At 42.2% G+C, this 27185-nt stretch overlaps 1 protein-coding gene across 4 annotated transcripts in view; it reads right to left on the bottom strand.

The window, feature by feature from the left end:
- The window catches only part of EXPH5 (exophilin 5), a 548780-nt gene that overhangs the window by 21659 nt on the left and 499936 nt on the right, over positions 1-27185 (bottom strand). For 2 of the 4 annotated variants that reach the window (XM_069202313.1, XM_069202316.1), the window contains exons 4-5: positions 15126-15183; positions 1189-1318 (exon numbers count right to left, since the gene is read on the bottom strand). In XM_069202313.1, the coding sequence (XP_069058414.1) occupies positions 1189-1318; positions 15126-15183 (188 nt within the window). The remainder of the gene's footprint in view (positions 1-1188; positions 1319-15125; positions 15184-27185) is intronic. The other 2 variants (XM_069202314.1, XM_069202315.1) reach the window with 2 other exon arrangements.

The following is a 27185-nucleotide window of genomic DNA, read 5'->3' as shown; positions in this document are numbered from 1 at the left end:
CCAAAGGTGTACAATGTATATTTTAAATGTTTTCACACAGGAATGATTCAAAGTTTTAATTTTAAGCAATCTTGCCCCTAAATGTTTACCAGAGTGCCTCCTGAAACCCGGATGCTCAATTTATTACACAGTAGTGAACTTTATTGGGTAAAAACAAGGAATTTAAGTTAGATGAGTTATCGTTAGGAGTCCAGTGGCTCATGGAGTTTGGTATTTGTATCTTAACTCGCCAGTAACTGAAAGTGAAGATGCTTTCCTGGACCCTTCCGAACTTGCTAGCAATGCTTTTTTTGTAACATAATGTAACATTCTGTGTAAAAGTATATGGGAAACACAATATATATATATATATATATATATATATAAATTGCTTGTTGCTAATTTAATGTTTTTGCCACAACTATCATCTTGCAGTATTTCCGAAGAAGAACGTTAATAGCATATGTGGCTAGATGTATAAAGCGATTTAGCCTGCAATTTCCCTAAGGGATAGTAGACCAGTAAATGGCTTTTTTAAATGACTAAACCCATGCTGCGATTCAGTCACAGGCTACAGAATCACCAAATTTGTTTAAAAAGGCTTAGAAGGAACGTGTTTATGGCATCCCTTCCAAACTGTAATTCAGAATACAATGTATCAATGGTTTGTGACAACAATTTTGGTTGCAAACCAGTGATATGAAAACCGGCTTCCTAAAGGAGATAGTAACCTATTCAGAACGGGGAAGAGGGACTCCTCCCCTTTGTGAATATAAAAACAATGTTTGGGAGTGGGCAGTGGCCCAGGGGACCACGCACAACACAAACTTAAAATAAAACATGTTTTTTTATGCAGACCTATTTCTTTTAAGGAAAACAGACTGCATTTAAAAAAAAAGTGATATCAGCTATGGTGGCCTGCTGCCTCCAACAGGTTGTCACCATCATAGTCATGGCATCCAATCATAGTCACAATTTGCAACCTACTTTGTGAATTTTGATAAGGAAGGTCGGATTGCATCCCTCTATTATTCGGAATGTTGTGGACCGACTTAGTAGTATTTAGGGCCGTTTCCAACATTATTTTCCTTTTCTTTTCGCAAAAAGATGGTGCACAAATCGCAATCACAAATGGAATTTTCATACATCTGTTACTCATTTATGCTGATTTCATATATTTTCACCAATTATGATAACAAGCTGGCTTACCTTGAAAAAGTTCTCTTTCAAGTTGACAAGCTGCAGGAGGGGCATTTCCCACCCCAGTTCTGGTTTCTTTAGTTGATAAAGGACTATGGAAGTGCTGGTTCTGCGAAGGCATATTGTACATGTCAGACTGCTGAAAACAGGATGAAATAACATGTTGTTTGTTTAAATACTAATGGTAATTATAAAATTGTTGCAACAACAGATAGTCAGGAAACTAGATCGTTTAAGAGGTAAAGAAGAGACAACTGCATTTAAGCAGAAATAATTCCTCAAATACTGAAGAGAGAAAATATTTTTTTTAAATGAAATACGCAACTATATTAGCATTCCTGATAGCTGCACATAGCTGCCAAGTTTTAGATTGCTTATGCGTGTCATTACCATAGTTAAAGTCTGTATATGTGTGACACCGTGTGAAACCTAACTGCAATTAAAACCATGCAAAAAAATCCAGGTAAAAATAAATATCAGAAATGAACTCACCTGGTGCTATATGAAGCTTCAGAAGTTCTATTTTTTATTCAAATGTACTTGCACTGAGGTAGTGCTGCTCCCTGACTGCATAATGCCTTTACATTTAAGGTTACTTGCGCCTGCATAGTGCAGGGCCCCCTACCATCACCCTCGTAGCAGCGCACACCGTCCCGAGGGTGAACCGTGACAGCTGCTGATCTCACCTCTTATCTGTCCTGTCTGTAGACGCTGGTAGCAGCTAAATTCAGTTTTCAGAGTATTTCTCTGCGCTTACAATTGCTTTTCACAATTTGGCACCAAAGAATGACTACTGCTGAGAGAAGAGTAATTTTCCAAATTGTGAAATTCCACTTACGTAGTTCAGTCCTATGTGCATTGATAATTCAGGGCCTGATTTAGAGCTTGGCGGGGGGGTTACTCCATCACGAACATGAAGGGTATCCCGTCCGCTGCATGACAATTCCATTATATCCTACGGAACTTGTAATATGGCGGATGGGATATCCATCACGTTTGTGACGGGGTAACCCCTCCCCCAAATTCTAAATCAGGCCCTAAGTCTGTAAGGGTAACAGCAAATAAAAGGTTTTCAAACATACTTTGCTGGGCTTCAGTATTCCTTCATCTGTTATACAGACTACAGTAGGGCACGGTTCCATAAACATGGTCTCATAGCGCTGCTATTCCACACTGCAGTTGATGAGCTCACACTGCATGAATCACCTCTGCCCTGTGACTGCATATTCTGTCAAGGTACCATGTAAACTACACCTTTCTCTCTAACTGTTTCATACATATCAAACACTACACCGCAATAACCACCGTGTATCACAGTGCACCATATACGCTGCCTGCCTGAATCCAGCTGCACCATCAATGCCGCACTGGACCCGCAACAACACAGGGACTGCAGTGAAACAAACCAACCCGTTCTCTGGTGCACTCAGCGGCTTAATGTACTACACGCAGGATTCAGTTAGTATGTGCACACTGCCAAAGGACGCCTCATAATTTGAGCTTTAATCTTGGCTTTCAAAGTAGACATACTGTGGCATCACAGAGAAACCATATGTGCACATCTGCACAACATCCTCTCCTTCACACCCATGCTCCTCTTCGAGAAAACCTTCACTCCAACGCAGAACAAGAAGTCTGGGGCGTGCATGGAGGTAAACAAGCCCCCCAATGCATTCTGTCTGCTCCAAGTCCCTGCTGATCAAACGGAAACCCTTCCTCCTCCTCAAGGCAACAGAGGGTCACCGAAGAAGAGGCTCGACCACAGGGAGGTGAGCGGACCCTAGTGTTAGTGGCAGGAAGCCTGGTCACCAATTTCTCAAGCTGGAGAACAACAGCCACCCCGCTCCCACCCACCCTATCCACAGATCACCTTCTGTCTCCAGCCTCCTCCTCTTGGGCGCTGTTAGTCCCGTGGGTATACATTCCCTGGGACTGGCTGTTCCACTGGGCCCTCTCGCCCTGAAGTGCCCCGGGAGGGCGGGGTGTCAGAGGTGCCTCACAGACTGAGGTGCCAGTCCCACTCACTCCAGCAGGAATGCCGCAAAACTGTTTTGCCCACATTGACATCACTCAGCCGGGCAGGACCGCTACTGGGTGGTCAGCGGGTGATGATGAATTCTGGAGGATGTTGTTAGAGTCAGTGTAACGGCCATCACGTGGCATATCACGTGATATGGGCCGCCGGAAAGAGAGTCTCAGCTTCTTGTTGTCACCTGTAAAGCCATCCTTACTACGGCGGTATGGTGGCAATTGTCTTAACTGTGAGCCCGATGCGCAGTCAGTGGTGGCAGCTGTGTGTGCACTCTTCCAGGGGTGCACAACTCACTCTGCTAACGCAGCTGCTTTTATACCAAACTTCAGACTGACTGACTGCAGGTAGCCCCTTTATTTGACTGCAGCATTGTGTATGGCATTGAAGGTGCATGCGTCACATGCCCGGCGACGGTTGCTCCTTTGGTCTGCACTTGCATAGGACAACTGTTATTACATAAATAAAGGTGAAATATCGAATTCACTTTGGGAAAAATGCCCAGGCATAGAGGCTTGGGGGTTGACTTATCTTTATGCTTTGGGATGAAACTATATTTTAAGTTTAGACTAGTTCTTGGATTAACCCTAAACTGAGTTGGATAAAACTAAGACTCACCTTTCAAATGTCTAGAAGCTGCCGAGTTTCTGGTTTGGACTATCTAAACATCAGTTTAATGATACTGTCATATACATTGTTGTAAACCAATCAAAGTTGAAATGACATACGCCTAAATGATTAATGGCTCAAATGAAAATAGTTCAAATGCCGAAATCCTGTTGGATTGTTTATGTTTGAATCTCTTTTATTGACTTTCTGCATGCCTCAAGTTTTAATTCGAAGATTCCTTGAAAACAGTTGTGTGAATTTGGTATGGCAAAATAGGGACCCACTTCTTTGCAGAACTCAGATACAATTCTTTCAGGGGATGAGAAGTACAATGTCACTTCAGATTCCATTGAATGAAAACATTTAGAGATTGGTAGGGGAAGAATGTGGTAGAGATGCGCCCACAACTAATGGCCACCACTGACCTACTACAACTTGCATAACGCAATCTAGTGTTTACCATTCGGTAAATATGTATTGAGTGCCGTGCCCTCTCCTTGTGATTGGTCACTCCGATTCTTTAGACCAGAGATTCCCAACCTGTGGTCCGCAGCTCCCCAGGGGTCTATGACACATTCTCCACTTCTCCAGCTGTGGCCTCTGACAGAAAAGTTTGTGCTTTTATATTTATTACTTCCTTAGTGCAGCAGGTTTAAAAACACTGCAAAGATCCTTGTACATCAAGCATCCTGTGCGCAAAAATAGCGGCAAGGTAATTCTGGTGATTAATGTTCCTGCTGGAGAGAGAAGGGAGTTTTGTCCAGTGGCAGTTTTGACTAATCTAAGGGAGCGCAGAGGGTTAATATGACTGCTGCAAAGAACGTGTATCATGCAAAGAACACTATTTTATGTGCATAGCACAGTAGGTTACTGCTTTTGTCACAGAAATTCCTTTGTTACTGAGCAGCTCATAAGCAACAATCGTAACAGCACAGTGAGCTATGAACTGCCATCAAAGAGCTCCATGCAAACTGCATTGCACAATTAGAAAGTTATGTTTCTTCACAGTCTTTCATTTTCCTTATGCTGCTAAAGAAGGTTTTCTTTCATAGAAATACATTCCTATTATTAAAGGCAACACTAACCACTGTGTTACGTCCTGAATCCTGAGTGTGCTTCTTCAGACAAAGCACTCTTAGAAAATGCCTTCCAGTGTGGATAACATGTGAATAGTCCCCTGTAAAGTGCCCGACACCCTACACTGGTATGAGAGGTGCTATAAAACAAATGAATTATATGTGAAAGAGAGACTATGGAGAGATGAGGGGCCCTTATGGTTTTACTACCTTTCCCCATCACGTATTTATGTGAAAAAGCTTTCTCAGATGTACCTAAAAAATAAAAACAGAAATCGCTTGGGAAATATAGACTCCGACCTTTGGATTCAGCCTTCCTAAATAAAAACAAACTGAAAAGTTAGTCGCCGAGATGCAGAGCCAACCTTCCCGATTAAAATTTTTCAATTTTTGCATATTTTTTCAATTTAGAGTAATTATATCTTCAGTAATTCAAGTAGTTGTTTGGTGTGTACTTGTTTGTGTATTTTTTGCAAATTACTGTTTTAAAGTTTGAAATTTAAACTGTACAAATTGAATGGGGGTTCCCGGCTTCAAATAATGATTCAGTGGGGGTCCTCAGGAATCAAAAGGTTGGGAACCACTTCTTTAGACTGTATCTGATTGGATGTTTATCTGCCTCAGTGGCTTCTCTAGTTTGACAGGACAGCAGTCTGCTTTAACATTATGGCTGGCTTGTTAGCCATCACGGCCGGGCTACTGGACTAATTATTGTCTGGCTTCCACGTGTATTGTGTTCCTGAACAAATGGCTGTACATGCGTCATTGCTTTCCCAACTTGACTCTTTGACACTGCTGCACTTCGGCTCACATCTCTCTACATTGCGGCTTGTGACACACAGCGCTGGTGTCAAGAGGCACTATTTAAAATGTGTTAGTCTTACCCCTGATGCTTGGTACTTGGCAGGGCTGGTTGCAGTAGGAAAACGTACACAAATACATACAAACTGAGGCAAGAAAACTGCATCAGTTATAAATAAGAATATTGTGGAAAGATGAACAAGTTACTCACCTTTAGTTATGCTTATTCTGTTGGATACTTTAACCACAGACTCCTCACTTTAGAATATTCCTTAGGTGCCAGATTGGAACCGGAGAATTCTGTAGCACTGCGCCTGTGGACTCCTGGGTGGCACCATGTGGTTCCACGCCAACTCCATAATGTTAAACATATGGCCCATAGCTTCAGTTAGTTGGTGTAGAGCTTGCCCACAACTGGAGACCAGAAACCTCTGACCTCCATCTCCCCCAAATGATTCTCTCCAATCCATTATCAATGTGTCTGTCACTGGGGGGGAAGGATGGGGGTAGGGGAAGCTGGCAGGGCCTGGCCAGCCCATACTGTTGTTTGGTCCCCCAAGTACCCCTTACACAATTCAGAAGGACAGCTTGTTGATTTAATGGAACTGTGCAACGGGAATGAAAAGGTGTCGCGCTTGGAATATGCACTGCAGGGCGGCTGACGTAGTAAACAAGCTTTACAATACACTTTTCACACTTCTCTCTGTAAAATAAAGGGATGAATTAGTAATGGTGAGCTAGTACAGTCAAAATGATGGTGAGGTCTGTTTCTAAATATTAGAAAATAGTACTATGGCTGCATTTGCGAAACTGTACTGGTCTGTCTCATAGTGGGAAATGGCATTTAAAAGCCAACTTTGAAATTATTTTAATACTATAGCCATATAGACGCAAACCTAAAATAAAATTGTGGGCTAGTCTGACCTTCTCAAAAGGGTTTAGGGATTTCAGCCCCACTCTCTAAAAAAATTACTTTAAATTGTTTTATGAGGACTGATGCCACCTCTCCAGTTCACCTGTACTCGGGTTCCAACTGACCTCTTGGCATGAAGCTCGATATCTATGAGTTCAGCTTTTTATAACTGTATGGTCTGACATGTAGGTCCATACTGTTAAAACAAACAACAACTTCCGAAATAATTTGGGTTGAAAGCTTTTGTTATGCCTTTTACAGAGCTTTGGCCAGGAAGCCGCTTCCTGGGGCAGGAGTATCTTTCTATTTCAGGAATTATACTGTGTCTGCAGTCTGCACTAAAGACACAGCTAGTCGCAGAATGACCACTGCATTCTAGGCTTCTTATGGCTCTATTTTCACAATGAATGAAAGCACCACCAGTATTTTCTTGTCTGTTTGAAAAAATACCAATCCGTTTTATATAGTGCTTTTGCATACATGCCTTACTCAGAACATATGAATATACTACTAGTATTACCCAAACAAAATTTGTGATGAGTTTATCAGTGTTAAAAAAAAAAAAAAAAACATGAACATCTGAGTAAGTTTTGCTGGTAATCAAAACTGCTGATCACAAGCAAACCTGAACACCTGACAAGTCATGAAAAATGATTAATACAATTATGGCCGCCTTGCAGAGTAGTGTTGCACCATCCAACTAAAGCCGCCAGCCAAGAAGTTCTGGCACTGTTCTGTTAAATGTGTATAACATAATTAATTAAAGGCAATTTCAGATAGGCTTCTACGATTGTTTGAAATGCTTTTATTGCTTCATTTTTGCTTGTTATCACTGTCCCCCGTCCCCAATCTCCTTCCGCTTCGTTTAGCACTTTATTGCACTTTATCTTTGGGTTCTCCGGCCCACCTTATGGCGAGAGAGTGTACCTGTTTAGGTCATTTTTTCTCCTCTCTCTCTGGCACCACTAGAGGTGTCATTTTGGTTAGCGTGTGTTCTAGTGATCATTTGTCTGAAAAGGGTAGACCGCCTCTGCCCTATATAGGGATAGCAGCAACGCGGACATGCATCAGATGCGCACAGGATGTGTGCCACTGGTTCCAAAGAATATTTAAATTCTTAAATTACCCACTCTCTCACAACCTTGTCTTACTCCTCCAACAGAGCACCTAAGAGACAATTGAGCTTTCATGTGTCTTACTCAATGTTAGCTTAATGGTGAAGTTTGTCATGGAGGTCAGGAGCATCCTTGGGACTTCAACATAGATGTAGCCTTTATTACGGAAACCCGGCTTAAAGAGAATTCTGTCTTTATTTTTGCACTGGCCACCCCTTCTAGATATCAATTCAAATTAGCGAATTGCACAACGTGCCCTGGAGTCTGCACTCCAGTTATTTATTAAAAAGAAATGCCAGCCTTCACCACATGGTCAATCAATCCGCTCTCAGGTCCTAATTTCTGTTGCTCACTATCACAGAGAATCCAGTTCCCTCTTTTATACATTATTACTCTGTAGACCTCTTGGTCATGTGAAGAACTGTAATATGTTTACTGGAGTCTATTTCTCAGGCCCACCTCGAGACTAATACAATTTTTCTGCTTGGAGAATTTAATGTCCATGTTGATGACGAACAGGACAAGGCATCTGCTGAACTGCTCAACGTCCTTTCAATTTTCGATCTAGTACGTGGGCTCACTCACTCTGCAGGTCACACGCCTGAACATTTCTATACTCAATTTTATATAATAAACCCTCTTTCACTACTAGACCTCACATGGACTGACCTCAAAGTTATTTTCTTTTTCATCAATCATGAGACACAAAAAAACAACTGGTTGCCTGGGTGTTTAGGTGTATGTCCTGCTCCCACCTCCCAGATTACAGAGATGCGTTTATAAATGGCAGGACCAGCACACTGATTATAAACTCATACAGGACTACTATGATGTATGGTGGCGTATCCTTGAAAGGGACAATACGTCTAGAAAATACTCGCAAATAGTTCTGAGTCAGATTACTTAGTTCTGAACACGTTTGAATGGAAGGTTCAAGATGGGCCCGAAAGTGCCGGCTGCTGCTCTCACCACATGTGTACATGGATTATCTGGTATGTCAACTTTCTGCACTGTCGGATTCTTTGATTTATGCTCTTATCACTTTAAGCAGACACCTGCCCTAACTTTACTTTATACTATGCAATGCAGTTACAGTAACGATTTTGATCTCGCCGAGACCTACAAAAGCCACTGTTTGAGGTCCCCCAAGGTCATCTTCTATTTCGTTTGACTGACATGGATTTATGTTAACTTTTCCCTTTATCATGCAAAACATGCAGTTACACAAAAGATGAATTTATAACAGTGAAAGAGCAAACGGAACACATAATGCCATAATTCCTTAATTTATAGAAGTTTGTGCTGATTGTACTGTTTATTGTGCAAACGTGTTATGTGTTTATGGTACAATGTCTGTTTTGTATGTATACTATATTGTCTGTGCACGCTGTTTGTACAGTGTATTCTGTGTTCACACTGTCTTGATGTGCTGCCCGTACATTTACTTTTTGGGGCGAGCCTGTGAGTGCATGCGATTGCAAGACTCTTGTTTATAAAAAAGGGATTTGAGCCCGCCCGTTTACCATTTGTGCAGCATCAGTGCCCTTCTTCTTTGCAGCCTTCTAATTGACCAGCACACTGCAAATGTCACATCCGTTCCTTACAATGGAGCAGGGACTAAGCACAGATTGATTCAACTTAATCAGCTACTCCCTACGTGATTGAGGTACTATTTTGTTCATTTCTTTTTTTTTTTTAACTATTAGTTTCATACAAAAGGAAGGTGTGTGACTGACAAAAACGTGCCCTGTAGCACAAACAAAATTGCAAAGATATATTTTCTGTAGTTAACTTTCTTTTATTTTGCCAAGTCTCCTTTTCTCCCTTTGCATTCATATTTTCTTTTGTTTTTACTCATTGGCACTGTTCTCAAAAGATGAGGATCATCTTTTGCTAAATATTGCAAAGCGACATTGTTCTATTTTATGTGTAATTTCTGAAATTATGCTTTAAAACATAATCTTCAAAACCACCCCATTCCAATCCACCCCACCTCACCCCCACACCAATCCACCACACTCAATCCAGTCCTCTCAGGACTAATCCAATCCTCCCTACTCCAATCAACCCCACCCCTATCACTTCATCCACTCCACATATCCCAAACCAATCTAATCCATACCACTCTAATCTGCCCTACTCCAATCCACACCAATCCACTCCACCTCACCAAATACCAGTCCACCCAATCCAATCCACCCCTCAATTCAGCCCACCCCGGACCAATCCAGTCCATCCCAGACCAATCCACCCCAATCCACTCCAGTCCTAACCACTTACCCCAGTCCACCCCACTCCAATCAAATCTGCTCCACTCCAATCCACCCATCCCACTCAATCCAATCCACCCACTCAAATCCAAACCACTTGCCCGAATCCAGTCCACTCCAATCCTCCCAATCTGTCCCACTCCAATCCAAAACAATTTGCTCCACTCCAAAACAATCTGCCCTACTCCAATACAAAACAATCTGACCCACTCCAATGCACCCACTCTAATCCAAAGCAATTGTCCCCACTTCACTCCATCCCACTCCACTGCCCCATTCCAATCCAATCCATCTCCCCAATTCATCCACTCCATCTGAATTCACCACACTCCAATCCACCCCACACCTGTACAATCCACCCCAATCCTATCTAGTCTACTCCAATTCAATCCACCTCACCCCTGTCCAACTCACCTAAATCCAATCCACCCCACTCCACCACAATCCATCCCATTCCAATCCAATTCACCACAATCTGTCCCACACCAATCCAAAACTGTCCACCTACTCCAAACCAAAACAATGTTCTCCAGTCTGCTTCACTCCACTCAAAGACAATCTACTCTGCTCCAATCTGCTTCACTCCAATCCAAAATAATGTGACCCACTCCAATCCAAAACAATCTGCACTACTCCAATCTGCCCCACTTCAATCTGACTGGTCCAATCCACCTCACCCCAAGCCACTAATTCCATCCCAATCCATTCATCACACTCCAGTTCACCACAATCTACCCCACTACAGTCCAATCCACTCCACACCAATCCATTCCAGTCCAATCCAACTCACCCAATCCAATCCACTGCAATCCACCCACTCCAATCAAAAACAATCTGCCTCACTCCAACCTGCCCCACTCTAATCCAAAACAATCTACCCCAATCCAAAACAATATGCCCCACTCCAATCAACTTCACTCCAATCCAAAACAATCTACCCCACTCCACTCTGAATCACTCCAATCCAAAATAACGTGCCCAACTCCAATCCAAAACAATCTGTCCCACTTTGAGTCACCCCCCCCAATCCAATCCACCCCACTCTCCAATCCAATGCATCCCACACCAATCCAATGCACCCCAATCTAGCCAAATCATATATACCCCACTCCAATCCACCCCATCCTAATCCAATCCACCTGATACCAATCCACCTCACTCCAATCTACCCCACACAAATCCACCGCACAACAGTCCACCCCAATTAATCCATTTCACTCCACTCAATCCATCCCACCTCAATGCAACCCACCAAATTCCAACCCACGTCAATCCAAACCTCCTCACCTACTCCACCCCACCTCACTTCAGTCCACCTCACCCAAATCCACCCCACCCACCCCAATCCACCCCACTTAATTACACTCCACCCCAATTCAATTCACCCCACTCCAGTCTAATCTACCCCATCCACTCCATCCCATCCCCCTCTACTCCAATCCACTTCACTCTACCCAAACCATCCCAGTTCAGTCCACCCCACTTAATTCAATCCATCCAGCCCACTCATTCCAACTCATCCCACTCCAATGTAACTCATGCCAATCCAATCCAGTACATCCCACTCCAGTCCACTCCACCCCAGTCCATGCCACTCCAATCTGATCCACCCCACTCCAATCCAATCAATCCACCCCCTCCAGTGCTGTCCAATTCACCCCCTCAGTCCAGTCCAAACCACCCCACTCGAGTTTAATCTACCCCAATCAACTCCAAACCACCCACTCTATTCCAATTCACCACACCCCAAGCCAATCCACCCCAAACCAGTTCTATCACTCCAATCCAATCCACACACCCCAAACAAATCCGATCCACCCCTCTCTAATCTGCCCCACTTTAATCCAAAGCAACCTGCACCACTCAAATCCAAAACATTCTGCCCGGCTGCAATCTGCCCCACTCCAATTCAAAACAATCTGCCCCACTTCTATCTAAAACAATCTGCCCACCCCAGTCTTCCTCACTCCAATCCCCCAATCCAATTCAAAACAATCTTCCCACTCCAACTTGCTCCACACCAATCCAAAACAATCAACCCTACTTCAATCCATCCCACTCCAATCTGCCTCACCCCAATCCACCCACTCCATCCCAATTCACCCTAATTCACCCCTCTGCAATGCACCACAATCCACCACACACCACCCCAATCCAACATATCGCACTTCACATCTCCCCAGTCCGACTCACCCCAATCCACTCCACCCCACTCCATACCGAGCACAATGTTCCCCACACCAATCTGCCCCACACCAATCTCCTTCTCAACCATCTAAAAGAATTTGCTGCACTCCAATCCAAAATAGTCCAACCATTCCAGTGAAAAACATTCTGCCCTACTCCAATCCAAAACAATCCTCCCCACTCCAATGCAGAAAATGTTGCTCCACTCCAATCCGAAACAATCTACCCCACCAATCTGCACCATTTCAATCCAAAACAATGTGCTCCACTCTAATCTGCCCCACTCCAACCCAAAACAATGTGCTCCACTCTAATCTGCCCCACTCCAACCCACCTTGTCCCAAATCAATCCACCCCACTCCAATCCAATCCACCCCACACCAATCCAATCCAATATAACACACTCCAATCCAGTCCAACCCTCCCTAATTCAATCTACCTCAATCCAATCCATCCCACTCTAATCCACCCCATGCCAATCCAATCCACCCCACTTCATTCCTCCAACACAAATCCACCCCACTCAATCCATTTTACCCCACTTCAATCCACTCTGCCTCAACGCAGTTCACCCCACTCCAATACACCCCACCCCAATACACCCCACCCACTACAATCCACACCATCACAATCCAACCCACATCAATCCACTTCACTTTAGTCCATCCCTCCCCTCCCCAATCTAATCCACCCACTCCATTTCAATCCACCCCACTCTGCTCCAATCCACCCCATTCCTATCCACCCCACCCAAGTTCAGTTCACCTCACTCTATTCAATCCACCCAGCCCACTCCACTCCAATCCACCCCACCCCACTCCAATCCAACTCACCAGTCCAGTCCATCTCACTCCAGTCTATTACACCCCATTCCAATCCACTCCAATACAATAAAACTGCCTCCTCCAGTCCTGTCCAATTCACCCCCTCGGTCCAGTTCAATCCACCCAACTCTAGTCTAATCTCCTCCACTCCAATCAACCCCACCCCAATCTAATACAACCCACCCCAGGCCTATCACTTCAATCCCATCCACCCACCCCAAACCAAATGTATCCACCCCACTCCAATCTACCCTAGCCCAACCTAATCCACCCCATCAAGTCCACCTACTCCAACCCACCCCATTCAATCCAACTCACTCTACCCCAATTCAATCCACCCCAATCTAGTACTATACACCCCATTTGACCCCACTCCACACTATGCTACTCCACTCTACGACACTCCCTGCCACTGAACCACTCCCTTCTACTCAACTCTATGACACTTGACTCTCCCTACTTCACTCTACGGCACTCTACTCCAACAAATTAATTCTTTGGCAGTCTACTTACTCCCTCACTCCACTCTAGGACTCTCCACGCCACTAACTTTTAGCCAAGCTGAACAGCAACCACACTGGTATACAAACGGCAAAAACACATTGCCAAAGCCAATAGTTCTTGTCTAGGCAAGACCTGTTGGATTTGCCAATGCTTGTTCTTTACTGCGTTGCTCACCATTCACACCTCTTCAATTTCTGGGACATTTACCCGTCGGCCATGCGGACACCCTACTTTGCTCCTGATGCATAATGACCAGTTCAATAGTACACAAAAGCCCTTTGAACTCACTACCAACTTCTTAAACCCTCTCTGAAACAATGGAAGTGCTGTTTTTAAGAATTTTGCAGGCAGGATAACTGGTTTGGAAAGGTTTCTGCTTTTAAATGCCTCTCTACCCTGTTTTGCGGACTTAGACTTTGTGTGGAGCACTCACAGCAGGGTACTCTCCAGGAGGGTACTCTCCAGCAAGGAGCATCCCCCACCGAGGGGCAAAGAGGTGTGAACTATCTGCCCACAGCTATGATCAGCCACAAAGACAGTGACAAGAAATGCTACAAAAGGGTGGTTGACCTTAAGGACCCTTGTCACTCTGAACAACAGACTGCAGCCCCCTTCACCCTCACCATCCATCAAGTGGCAGTGCTACAGGAAGACTAGTCAGGAGCCCCTCTGAGCAAAAGGACCAAATCAAATTTCTATGGGAGCCTTGCATCCTTTGTCCCCATTTCAATGCCTAGATTTACTTCCTCCTGAATTTCTCCTGATACACTTCTCGGTCTGAGGAAAAACATCTCTCCCGTCATGTGCACAGGAACTGGCCAGGGGCTTTCAAAATGGAACCCACAGGCCTTTATCACTCTGTTTCACTTAAGTGTACAATACATATTTTATACTGGCAACATACAGAAACTGGCCAATGGGTGAAGGAAGGTGGCTGAGAATCCCTTTAAAAAGTAAGTATATTATACATATTATTTTAGTAAAATCAAAAGGTCTTGGCTAGCGCCGGGCCTAATAACCAGCACTGAAGCAGCACATCACGCTGGAAGCGCGGAAATTTGGCAGACCTGTTATTAACCATCTTCTGGTGGTAATTATTAATACGGAATAAATAATTGCAGGTCAGAAAAGATTTGGTTGGCAAATCCTAAAAAAAATAAAAATCACTCCAAACGTATTGTGATTGTGAAAGAAACAGAATAAAACACAATACAGCTCTGGCATTCGAGACTGTCAAAGCTCAGTCTCGTAGGGCGGTTCCGCTAACTGCCTTCACGCCCTTGCGTGCGATACGCCCAACTCACGTTACCACGCAGGTAAGTAACCACACAGGTTGCTAGGCCCAAATACATCAATCGCTCGAGAGATAGTTTACTGTTGTGGCAAAAAGCAGTCCCAGACTTTGTACCTCCGGGCAATGTAGAGGATCATAAAATAAATTGTTTACTCTGGTTCAGTGGGATGCCTTTTAAGTAAGTTTGTCTCTGACGTCCTGCCATTGCAGGTACACAAAGCTGTATCGAGGCACTACACTGTCTTCGGGTCACCTGGTATCCAAGATTCGGTGTTATCTTTATATGGCGAGTGCCCATGGCATATAAATAAATACCACACGTACCTGAGCGTGCCGTTCCATTCTTGGTGAGGCCTGGCTACCCAGGGTCGGAAAGGTGTGTCTGTGGAGAAAAGAAGCGTCACTGGTTAAACCCGCAGGAAAGACGAATTCTAAAACCTAGCTAAGTAACCGTGGCCTGACATTTGCTTTAAATATACATTACGCATATTTCCATTTAGCATAAAAATCTTCCAAATCTTAATATATGACAGGCGTCACAAGGTGTGAGTCTATCTGTTCATAGACCTGACTGGGAATACACCGTACTCACACTCTAAGGGTTGTTAACCAAATACATTAGATGAGATGCGGGGATTTGGGAGAAAACGAACATGGAAGATGAGGGAGCCTGGCACGTTCTGTTTGTGTTAGATGCACCAGTCCTCACGCCCACAGGCGCTTTACACTCACTGCAGTGGCGCAGCTCCAGGTGAGGTTTGTGGGGTGTTACACCCCCTCTAAAAATGTATTCTGTAGTAAAAAGTTGGGTACAAGTGCTTTCAGTCAGGTGATGTGAAGTATCTGTTGGACTTCGCCTGGAATTTTTTCAAGCCCACATTTACAAAAACACACACACTTTTTTTGTCTATGTATTGAAGGCCTGAAAAAAATGTTGATTCGTTAAAAATATTGCTTTTTAAGTACTCCTAACAGCTGCATTCTTCTCTTTCCACTGCCCCTTAAGCCTTCTCCGCTTCTTATGTAATGTGTTTTAACACAATGTACCAGCGTGATTGTTGGGAAATCTGAATCTCACCCCTCCCCACCATACTGACCAACCTACAACCCTGGAAGAGTTAAGTGGATCAGCTCCAATACTGTCCTGGCAGAGAAGAGACTCTTAAGAGAGGTTCTAGTTTTCCAGGATTTAGAAAAAAATCAGTATTTATTAACACTCTCCAGGTTCGGCCTGCGTGTCCACAGATTCGACAGGGACCTATCACATGCTACTCAGCCAATGGCAGGAAATCTTGCCTTTTGATGGGGTGCACTGGATTTAATAGATTCTTGAACTAAATGGCTGACTTTCCCATCTACGTGCAATGTCTCGCCCAGCTACCATCACAGCTTAGTTGTAAATGAGGCGGTGTACCTCGGTATGGTTGAGTTACTTTATATCCCCAGCATGGCCAACTGTGCAGACATTTCAACTTCCAACCCGACTGTCCTATTCATCTCATCCCTTATTCCATTCCAGAATGTCTGAATTAGTGGACATTTCCTTTATGCGGAAAGGTGCCGATCTGATGTCAGATGCCTTTAAGAATTGTTTGAGAAAATAAAAGTTGAATGGTACGTTTTGTCAAATAGAAAAGGGTACGTGTAGGGATGGCTCGAACAGTGGTCTCAAAGTAAGTGCCACGGGAAGGATTCCGAAGTTCGGAGAGTGAAATGGCATGGAGACAGAAATGTAGACTGATTTTACAGTGCAGATACACTAGGTTCGCTACTACCCACAATCAGCCCCGTACATAATTGGACCTTGAGTCCCACCACAGAGTGGTCTTTTGCGCCACCCTGAAGACTATTTCTCTTCCACCTCGTGCTATTGGCTGGCTGGTGGATTCTGCCTCCTCCCAGTGGTTGCGTTGTGGTGCATGAGAGACTATTTTACATCTCAAAAAGTAGAATGGATGTCGCAGATTATATTTTTTATCTCAATGATGCATTGTCTAAACTTGGAAACCAATTGATTTCGCGTTCTTTTTTTTCCACGAAGAAGTCTTTTTAATGTCTCAGTGAGGTTTTGCCGTGCTTGTTTAGGAACATGTTTCTGGAGTGGTCCTCAGTGTAATGCAACTTGTTCCCCTGCACTGCATGGCCGAACAGGGCCACCTTTGTAGACATATTCTATAGAGCCAATAACACATTGTCAAGTATCCGACGTTACTTGATCAAACAAAAAGAAAACATGCTTTTCCCCAGTAGACATCTCCATCGCTGTATTTCATGTCTGTTCTAGTGGTAGCCCCACCCCATCGATAAAGGCATTGCCACAAAGGAAAAGTTTCAAAAATAGAACCAGCACAATGAGGTGATGTGATATTGTCTTAAAATATCTGCTAAAAAGACAACATTGAATATTTACACATAATGTTGTCCATTAAAAATATACGCCTTTCTAGCTAGCAATAAATGATACACAGATGCATAACTGGCGCCCAATATGCATGTGTCTGGGTCATACATGAAGTAATTCTACAAAGACAATTTTTTTAAAAAGGTTGTTTCATTTTTATGTAAACTAGCAAAGAGAGGACAATGTCTTATTTTTATTGTAACAGTTTTATTTACAGCATCGAGAATATACTTTTTGTATTTATTCACGTCAGTTGGCTATGAAAGCAGAGAAACCCAATATTTTGAAGAATACACTTGGACAAATCTGGCTGCAGGCAAGACTGCCTTTACAAATGATGAAACATATTGCTGCTGCAATGGAAGTGGTCCTTCAGTACTGTGTCTGCATGTGTGGTTGGTAGAATGTGGATATGGGTTGTATGCTATACGGACAGAGTTGTTTAGAGGTGTGTGAGGTTCTGTACTATTATTACAGATAACAATACAGGGTGAAGCTCTCCATTCCACCAGAAAACACCAGGAGTACTGCAACAATCACCAGTGATTACATCCTCACATTGCTGTGCTTAATGACTCATCTTTGTAAAGAATAAACCTGTATTACACAGGATATACACTTTGTTTTAAAGAAGTGTGGTATGTGTGTCATGTCTGGGGACTTAATAGTGCACACCTCGCAACAAGTCTATGGATCACTGTGCTGTGAAGGGAGCCCATAAGTTGCCACAGCAGTGAGTGTGGGTGTTGGTGAAGATGGTAGTGACAGGGTTGGTACAGGCAATGAGGCAGGTGGTCAAGGTGGGACTGTAAGTGATGGCCAGGGCAAATGGAGCAGTTGGCATGTGGTTGACCCTCTTCATATAGGTATATTAGCCAATAGGGTATCTAGTTTTAAGTAGAGAAGGTAGCATATGTGAGATGGCTTTCGACTGTAATGAAGTTCAACAACCTTGGCACAGGTCAGGAGAAGGTCTGCCTTCTGGTCGTTTCCTTTCTGCACCTCTTGGTTGGTAGTCTGGAAATGCTGTTGCTGCAGACTCTGCATAAACATCCAGAATGCTAGACATAGCAGGGAGCCATTTTTCACTGCCTTCCAGAAGACAATCAGATCTTGAAGGAGTTGCTGGCGGACAGTGGAGCTCCAGCAATGTTGGACATCTGCCAAAATACTAAATGCATTTCAGGATGTCAGATGGGTTTCTGGCCAGCTAGTAGAAGGTTACCTCCATCGAGGTAGTAAATGACCCACACCCTTAATATTTGTTCTGGAGTTTTCTTCAGGGAGAAAATCTTTACTCTTTGTAGAAAAGGTGGCCAATATCAAGCTGCCTGTCTTGTACTTAATGGTTGTCTTGGAGTGGAGTGTGGAACAGATGTAGAGACCAAAGTATTTAGCAACGTTTAAAAGTGTGAAGCCATCCAAGTCCATATTGTTGAGGCATTCCTGGACTTTCTGTTGATTGCTATAATTGGCTATGAGGAGGAACTCTTAAGAGGACAGGCTTAGGGGCACGTCCCTGTAGCCACACTTACTCCAAGGGTGCAGCGCATCCTTTACACCTATTTCTGTTCTGCTCTGTCCCACTTGTAGGAATATCCAAGGCGACTGTAATAACTTTCTAGAAGCATGCTACCCGGCCTACATCACCCATCCGGTACTGGACCATCACTATGACCGTCGTTACAGTACATGGCTTTGCTGGTTGGTTCCAATCACATTTGTATCCATGTGCCACTGGAGTAACGTGAAGCAGGCTGAAACACGTAATTGCCAGTCTCTCACACCCTCGCTAACCTTTTTGTGGTGGCAAGTTGGCTTGTTTCTTTTTCCAAGTGATACCCTGTACGGTATGCAGACATCAACACTTGGAAAACTGGGTTAATCACTACTGAAGAAAGTGCATAAACCAAACAACAAGCCACAGCTTGCTTATGTAAGTCATGAAGTATACCAAGTTATTGTGTAAAGCAAGGGAGATGAAATGGTTGAGTGGGCTGAACCCAACCGTCTATGTGTGTCTGTGTGTGTGTGTGTGTAGGCATCACATTTCTTTCTAGTGTAGACGTGTCCCACTGTTATGTAACAATTTGTTTTCGTTACTTCGTGCAACAACAGGGCTTTGTTCAGGGATGTCTGCCACACAGCTTTTACTACACAATACAAGTGACAGTACCAACAAGAGGGATTTGGATAAATATAGTGGTTGATTATCAGCTTAATATTTATATGTGTTGCATTCAGTGAATTGTGCCATTTGCAGTTTTATGAGGCGTTAGATGGTTAATCTCGGCATCTCTGATAAAAGACTAATGGAGACAGATACGTTTCCTGTCATCCTAATCCTGGCTCCACTTCTTGCCCTGTGACCATTTGTGGCCCACCTTCCTTGCCCCAGTTCCACCGTGCATCACCATTGATGCCCATCACTGGGTTCCACTGTATCATGCCTTTCAGACACATTCCATATACTCTCTAGTTGTTGATTCTTGGGAAACCTCACCTGACACTCATTTAACAAAAAATTGCCACTGACGTTTTGGAATTCTCATTGTAACTTTTAAGACTGTGTATCCATGGGGAGGGGAAAGCTGGATCGCAAAGCTTTCCAGAGACTTCTGCTGGATGCTTTCTCTCTCATACTCTCAGCATTGCCTCTGATTATGAGAACAGATCCAGTTTTTCCATTGTGCCTCTACCTCCATCCCGACTGTGAGCCAATGGAAGAATTTATGAGATTCTGGGAGTTTGGCCCAGTGGGTGAAAAAATCTCCCCAGGAGGAGGTCAAAACCTGGCAGGACCATAATTAGGACATCGGTCCCTTCATTTTGATGTCTCTTAATACTCGGACACGGGTTGCTTCCTACAGTAGCAGGATGGACTTGTTATGACCGGTTTTATAATGGTTACTCCTCTGTCGCTCTCTGGTGGTCCTAGCAGAGTATACACTATGGCTACTCAATGTTCACTCCTAATGATTGCTAAGGTGCAACTGCTGAACATATGGTTGATGCAAGGTTTCAAATCCAAGGGTAGTAACTTCCTCTGCCCACAATCAATGCGGTTAAAATAAATGATACAGAACAATTTTAAATGTCAGCACAAACTATATCTTTTTGCACACTTTTCTCCTACACCCTTGCTGACACACAGTTGGAGCAGTCTCAGCCATACATGCATGTCAAGTCAAGAAAAAATATCTTTATTTTGACAAAGCCATAAAAGTAAGTGCAAATATAAATACAACACAGAGAAAGAAAGAAAAAGAGAAAAAGATAAATACATAATATATTACATAATTTATTGCTAAAAAATAAATATCACAGCTACATAAAATCACTGTAAAATTTAATTTTAAAGTACCATAAAATCAGAGTTTAATAAAACCAATAAACCATCGATGAGTACAAAATCATGTGAGCCAGAGATAAGACTCCCAATTATTCCAAAGCAGATCTTCCATTTGCCCACATCAGCCCCAAAAATAGAGCATAGCGTGTGGAAGGCTCTGATCTCAATAGCCTCAAAGCAGAGGAATGACTAAATGTATCCGACTGTCTACACACAGGTTGGAAACAGCAAGGCAACAATGACTATTAGAATCGCCGCACATCCAATGACAGAGTGTCATCATTAAAGGTGCTCAATATCACTATGAGCACATCCGTTGCCACCATGTGCATGCTGGAAAGACCAATTCAAATAAACATGAAATAATAGTGGGGCATTCAACATATATATATTCAAAACTCCAAGGCAATACCTAATATGACCATTTGGGGAAACATATTTCCAAGAATAGTGGTAAATATGCAAAAAAAATAGGCAAATAGATAAGAATCATATGGGCGTATAGGTTGTGTTCAATCAAACAGTGATAATTTTAATAATAATTACTTATTATGTACAAAGAGAAGACAAACACATTACATATAAAAACTAGAATTCATACATTGATATTGGAAGCGAAAGTGCTTTATCACTCAATCCAAGAACACAATGAAAAGATTAATGTCCATTCACGTATCCAAAGCACTTGAGGCTCAATCCAAGAACAAAAGAAGAAGTTGGTGTCCATCCATGTAAAGTTCTATTCAATGGTAAAAACAACAACAGTCTGTTCTCTGTAAAGTATCAACCAATTGATAGGACTCCAGATATTAGGATGAATCTCCAAATTATCAAATCTCTGTACATCCGTCCATGGGTGATGATATATTTCAGCATATATAAGAACTTATAGCTGCCGACACGTGCTCCGTCCCAAAACGGGACTTCATCAAGGCTGCCAATATAACAACAGTGACAAGAACAAAAATTAAAATTATCACATGTCATTTTTCATATTAGTCTCATATATATATGTCTGATACTTCAAAAAGATATGTATCAAATAATAGACATCAAGAGTACCACTACAGTCCAAGATACCAAGTAAACAGTACACAGACCATAAATACCAAATTATGAAACCATGTCACCTTGAGAAAAAGCTATTAAAATATTAAAACAACACCCATATGTTCACCGAAAGTATAAGTGACTACAGAGAAACTCCATTGTGTGGAACACATGCTTTTTTAGTGAATAAAGGGACGAATATATAGATAATTCTCACAAAGATAACATACCAAAGGAGGATGTTACTTGTGTCTTCAATTTTTGTGCTTACTCTACTCCAAGGTCCAATTTCTTAAAATAGCATTCTGCAAAGTGACACTTAAGAGTTAAGGTAATTCTCACAAGTAAATGTGCAGTTGTTTAAGAATACTTAATATATGTCCTAATGTTACATCTCCTCATAATTACTTAATCTCCCTTTTGTATGTTAATTAAATAATAAAAATGTTTGTATTAATCGGACCGAATGTCTTCAAACGTTTATATTTGTTACATCAAAGTATAAGAAACCCTTTGTATCCTTTTGTATCTACAGAGAAAAAGAATATGAATCAAAATGTAAGGTACAAATCCAGAAATGTAAGGATGGCAAGTCCACAGTCCAAGAAAAATAAAAAGCGCTCTAGTTGTATATATAAATGTCAATAAGTGCTCACAAGCATAAGCACAGCATTTGTTTGAAGATATAGGTACAGATATAAAACACAAAATATAACGTAACCAGAATCTCACTAAGCTATTTTACCTTTAAGCTTCAAATTGTTGAGAGCTAGCATAAGCAGATCTCCCATATAATACACCCTGATCCCATTCTACAAGCGAAGTCCGTCATGTAAACGGAAAAACCCGATCGTAAAACACGAGCGGTTTTAAGGGGATGTTGGCCAATGGGAGATTTGATTATTTTCAAGGGCATGTGCCAAGACCTACAGTACCTGTTGAAAACCACCATACCTGCACCAACGAAGATACAGTAATTATAGCGCGGCAACCAAAAGTGGTTTGTAATTGTTCCCCACACAATTATACGTCAATGCAAATAAAAGCATGAAGCTATATCAGATACAAACTCTGTTGATTGACATATGTGGTAATCAATACAAATACTACCCTGCAACTCGTGTCAGCCATTTTGTAATGGCAATATTGAGAATATCTGATACAAACAAACCTGTCTCTATTGCTCATCCGCCCAAACAAAATAAGACCACGTCTCATGAAATTCCATAACTCAGGACTGTATTTGTGCTGTATAAATGAATGACCAAAAAACATATAAGAGCTTGAAAACAGTAACTTTGCCTCCTCACATGAGTGTTGCTGACAGTGATGCAAATTTCTTTGAGGCTAAAGTTAGTGACAATTCTGAATACTTAGAATGTCACCAAATGACCCTAAGAGTGAGAAAAAGTATTGCAAATTCCAGTCAAAGGAAAGTTTGTAAAAAAGGAAATAGCAAGCCAATGCCTTATACAATTAAACCATCCTCTGTTGGTATTAAGATCCCAAAACACATAGATATATTCATAGAAACATGTCAAATGAAAGTTAGAAAAGTATGTTGCAGAGCTCATTACACAGATATCAATCAATACCAATAGATTATTAGTTATGTGAACTTAATTTACATATTAGATGTATTTTGCCTTACACAATCACAATTTCAGATATAAATAACAAAGGAAGTTTTCATTATTAAGTCAATGAGCCATTATTTAATAGATGAGATGTTGATTATCCTATTGTCATAAATGTTACCTAGAAACAACATGATTTGTTCGACCTAGTGTCGAGACAGACAGTAACATTCACAGAAAATGGTACATTTCATCATCTATGTTAATACCTCTTTGAATAGACTGCAATCTAATGATCCATCTAGCCTCATTTTTCCTAAGCTCTAGCACTCTATCACCACCTCTGGGATGTATTGGAGTATGACTAATGCCCATGTATTTGAATGCCGGAATTTCCAATGCGCCATGCTTTTGACTCATATGACATAATAGGGGTGAGGTGGAATCATTATTCCGTAACGATCGCATATGTTCCTGTACCCTTTCTTTGAGTGGCCTGATAGTACTACCCAAATATATCTCGCCACATTTGCATACTAGTAGGTAAACAACATATTTGGTATTACAATTTATGAAAGACTTCATTTTGTAATTGATACTTCCATTGAAACTGAAATGTGTCGTTTTATTTAATGCTATGTTACACACTTAACGTGTCCACATTTATAAAATCCACAGATCTTATTTGGAAACCAAGTTTCAGTCTTGTCCTTGATCGGAGGTAGACAACTCTTACATACCAACTGTCTAATTGTTTTTACCCTCTTGTGAATCATTTTAGGTTTAGAGGGCAAGATCTTAGCTAAAGTCTGATCTGTATGTAAAACCTTCCAATGTTTGCAAATAATTTTGTATATGTCATAGCTGTTTTGGCTATATGCTGTACAGAAGAATATAGATTTGTGTAATGATTGAGATCTAGAACTACTTTTTGTTCTCATTAGTGAGGTCCTTGATATTTTATTGATCTTTTTTCTGGACCTCAGTAGTAAATTACTCGGATAACTCCTTTGAAGAAATCTATCTTCCAAGATATTGAGCTCAGTCTCCACTGATTCTGGTTGACAACAGTTTCTTTTTATTCTAATCATTTTCCAAAATGCCATAGCTGATATTTGGGACACACAGGTGCCAGCCAAGCGGAGTGCAGCTGAGAGTATGCCAGGCAAGCAAACAGCACATGCGGCACAGATTCAATTTGGTCTGTGCTGGGGCATTTCTCAGAGGCAGAACCCATCCATTTCACAGCAAATAAATTGAGAAGTAGCGTTCCTACCCTAAATTGGTGGTAAAGCTTCTGATCTAGCAGGACCTTGATCGAGTCCCAATATTTCTCAAAACCTTACACTGACTTAAACGGCACAAAAGCCCCCGTTACTGAGCTGCCTGCCATATTGTGCTCTTCCCTCTGGAGCATGAGTGCCCAGTTCTGTTTCTTCAGCATCTCCTTAGAGGGAATTTGGGATTCTGCCAGATGATGCCAGAAGTCCCTATAGCCCAAAGAAGGCAGCATTTTCGTGACTGAGGACAACCAGGGGATTTTATGGACTCTACCTATCTTAATGACGTCTACTAAGGCAACAGCATAATAAGCCAACTCTGGGAAGGCGATTATTCTGCGCCAGAATAACAAAGGCCGCAATGATGCTTTAAAGGCTACCTTTTTGACTCCCATATCAAGAGCCAGAGGATTTAGTGGCGTACTGACTGGAAGAGAGGCCAATGATCTTTTTCGGAGTGCTCTAACACAAAGACATCACTACATCCCAATAACTCAGCACCATACAATGCTGTTCCAAGTGCTTTAGCCTGGTACACCTGTAAAGCTGGCGCTATAGGCTTTATAAAAGAAGCCCAGTATTCTTTTAAAATGGAACCAGTAACTTGTATGTGCTTGTAATCTGCCCTGTTTATATGTGGGCTCCAGGACATATTGGTCGACAGTTTGATGCCTAAATAATCAAAATACTCGGCCATCTCCAAAGATTTCCCCACAATCATCAAATTCCCCTTTACTTTTTTAGAGTTTGAGTTATTAAAACACATAATGAAAATGTCACTTACCCAGTGTACATCTGTTCGTGGCATTAGTCGCTGCAGATTCACATGTTTGGCACAGTCCGCTGCCTGGTGTTGGGCTCGGAGTATTACAAGTTGTTTTTCTTCGAAGAAGTCTTTTTGGTCACGGGACCGAAGGACTCCTCCCTCTTCGGCTCCATTGCGCATGGGCGTCGACTCCATCTTAGATTGTTTTCCCCGCAGAGGGTGAGGATGGAGTTGTTTGGTATAAATAGTGCCCATGCAATGGAGTGAATATGTATGTACGTTAAGAGTTTATAATAATTATTTACAAATGTTCAGATGTTTAAGATTTATGATCTACTTCTAAACGGCTACAGGCTTCCCGGGGAGGTGGGAGGGTACATGTGAATCTGCAGCGACTAATGCCACGAACAGATGTACACTGGGTAAGTGACATTTTCAGTTCGATGGCATATGTTGCTGCAGATACACATGTTTGGCATAGACTATAAAGCAGTTACCTCCCCTAAAAGCGGTGGTTTAGCCTGTAGGAGTTGAAGTAGTTTGGAATAATGTTCTTAGTACAGCTTGGCCCACTGTAGCTTGTTGTGCATTTAGTACGTCTACACAGTAGTGTTTAGTAAACGTATGAGGCGTAGACCAGGTTGCAGCCTTACATATTTCGCTCATAGGAATGTTTCCTAGAAAGGCCATTGTAGCACCTTTCTTTCTGGTTGAGTGTGCCTTTGGTGTAATAGGCAATTCTCTTTTGGCTTTAAGATAGCATGTTTGAATACATCTGACTATCCATCTAGCAATGCCTTGTTTAGAGATTGGATTTCCTATGTGTGGTTTTTGAAAAGCTATGAACAGTTGTTTTGTTTTCCTGATTAGCTTTGTTCTGTCAATGTAATACATTAGTGCTCTTTTGATGTCTAATGTATGTAGTGCCCTTTCAGCCACAGAATTTGGTTGTGGGAAGAACACTGGCAATTCTACTGTTTGATTTAAATGGAATGGTGAGATTACCTTTGGCAGAAATTTTGGATTTGTTCTTAGAACTATTTTATTGTTGTGTATTTGAATAAATGGTTCTTGTATGGTAAATGCCTGTATTTCACTTACTCTTCTGAGGGATGTGATTGCAATGAGAAATGCGACCTTCCAGGTTAGATATTGCATTTCACAGGAATGCATGGGTTCGAAAGGTGGACCCATGAGTCTTGTTAAGACGATGTTAAGATTCCATGAAGGAACTGGTGGTGTTCTTGGTGGTATAATTCTTTTTAGCCCTTCCATGAATGCTTTAATAACTGGTATTCTAAATAGAGACGATGAATGAGTAGTTTGTAGGTAAGCAGATATTGCTGCGAGGTGTATTTTTATAGATGAAAAAGCGAGATTTGCTTTTTGCAAATGTAGTAAGTATCCTACTATGTCTTTAGTAGAGGCATGTAATGGTTGTATTTGATTGGCATGGCAGTAGTAAACAAATCTTTTCCACTTAGATGCATAGCAGTGTCTAGTGGAAGGTTTTCTAGCTTGTTTTATGACCTCCATGCATTCTTGTGTGAGGTCTAAGTGTCCGAATTCTAGGATTTCAGGAGCCAAATTGCCAGATTCAATGATGCTGGGTTTGGATGCCTGATCTGTTGTTTGTGTTGTGTTAACAGATCTGGCCTGTTGGGTAGTTTGACATGCGGTACTAGTGAAAGGTCTAGTAGAGTTGTATACCAAGGTTGTCTTGCCCATGTGGGTGCTATCAGTATGAGTTTGAGTTGGTTTTGACTCAACTTGTTTACTAGATATGGAAGGAGAGGGAGAGGGGGAAAAGCGTACGCAAATATCCCTGACCAACTCATCCATAGAGCATTGCCTTGTGATTCGTGGTGTGGGTACCTGGATGCGAAGTTTTGGCATTTTGAGTTTTGTTTTGTTGCGAACAGATCTATTTGGGGTGTTCCCCAAATTTGAAAGTACTT

The sequence above is a fragment of the Pleurodeles waltl genome, chromosome 8 (genome assembly GCF_031143425.1).
Source record: "Pleurodeles waltl isolate 20211129_DDA chromosome 8, aPleWal1.hap1.20221129, whole genome shotgun sequence".
NCBI lineage: Eukaryota > Metazoa > Chordata > Amphibia > Caudata > Salamandridae > Pleurodeles > Pleurodeles waltl.
This window is presented reverse-complemented; position numbering and strand designations above follow the sequence as displayed.